Raw genomic sequence first — 713 nt, forward strand, 5'->3', positions numbered from 1 at the left:
TGCTGCACTGTCTCTGCAGGGGGACACGAGGGAAGACAAATTGCATGCAATTATATTTTCACCAAGATTTTTCCTAATCCTGCACTCGAGTCGGACCAAGCGCACTCTCAGCCTCTCGGGACAGAATAATTGTTGTTTTGTGAGCCTTTGAGTCATGGGCACCTTGCAGGCAACGTGTTCGCTTCATTTTGCCTAAAACTGGCAACTCCGTGTCTTTGGGTATCGATGTATCATGAGACATCACCTATGTGGACGGCAAAAAAAGAAAAAAAAAGTGATTCTACCTTTGGAAGGTGAGCTCTAAGAGTTTAGCCGTGCTGGTGAAGGTTCTGTACGTGGAGAGGAAGATCCTGCCGTAGTCCTGTTCCAGACGGTCGGCATCCAGGAGGTGATTGACGAGCATTTGCAGACGAGCGGCCTTCAGACGCCGCACTTTGTTGGTGCGGTACTGGACGAACGCGCCCGATGGATTGGAGCGGGAGGGCGAGGAGGGGACGGGGACGCGGTGCAGCGTGATCCCGTAAACGGCACCGTCCTCCGATTCTTCACCCCACTCCTGCACTGGGTTCTGTGGATCGGGGCTTTTGTGAGATATCATTGACTGCCACGGAGTCCTGCAAATCTTATCGATAACAATAACCAGCTGAGATCACATAGACACACAAACACACGCTGTTCCGCTACGACAGCACAACGTTTTAGAACTGGACGAC

The 713-nt window shown here is 51.6% G+C and overlaps 1 protein-coding gene across 1 annotated transcript; it reads right to left on the reverse strand.

Moving 5' to 3' along the window:
- Positions 1-6: 6 nt before the first annotated feature.
- LOC109508921 (ral guanine nucleotide dissociation stimulator-like 3) lies at positions 7-613 on the reverse strand (the record flags this gene model as incomplete). Its single annotated transcript, XM_019858847.1, has 2 exons — positions 285-613; positions 7-13 (listed from the first exon to the last, which is right to left on the reverse strand). Coding segments are annotated over exons 1-2 (321 nt in total), but the record flags the coding sequence as incomplete, so codon positions are not given.
- Positions 614-713: the final 100 nt, after the last annotated feature.

This window comes from Hippocampus comes, unplaced genomic scaffold (genome assembly GCF_001891065.2).
Source record: "Hippocampus comes isolate QL1 unplaced genomic scaffold, H_comes_QL1_v1.1 C16700602, whole genome shotgun sequence".
Taxonomy (NCBI): domain Eukaryota; kingdom Metazoa; phylum Chordata; class Actinopteri; order Syngnathiformes; family Syngnathidae; genus Hippocampus; species Hippocampus comes.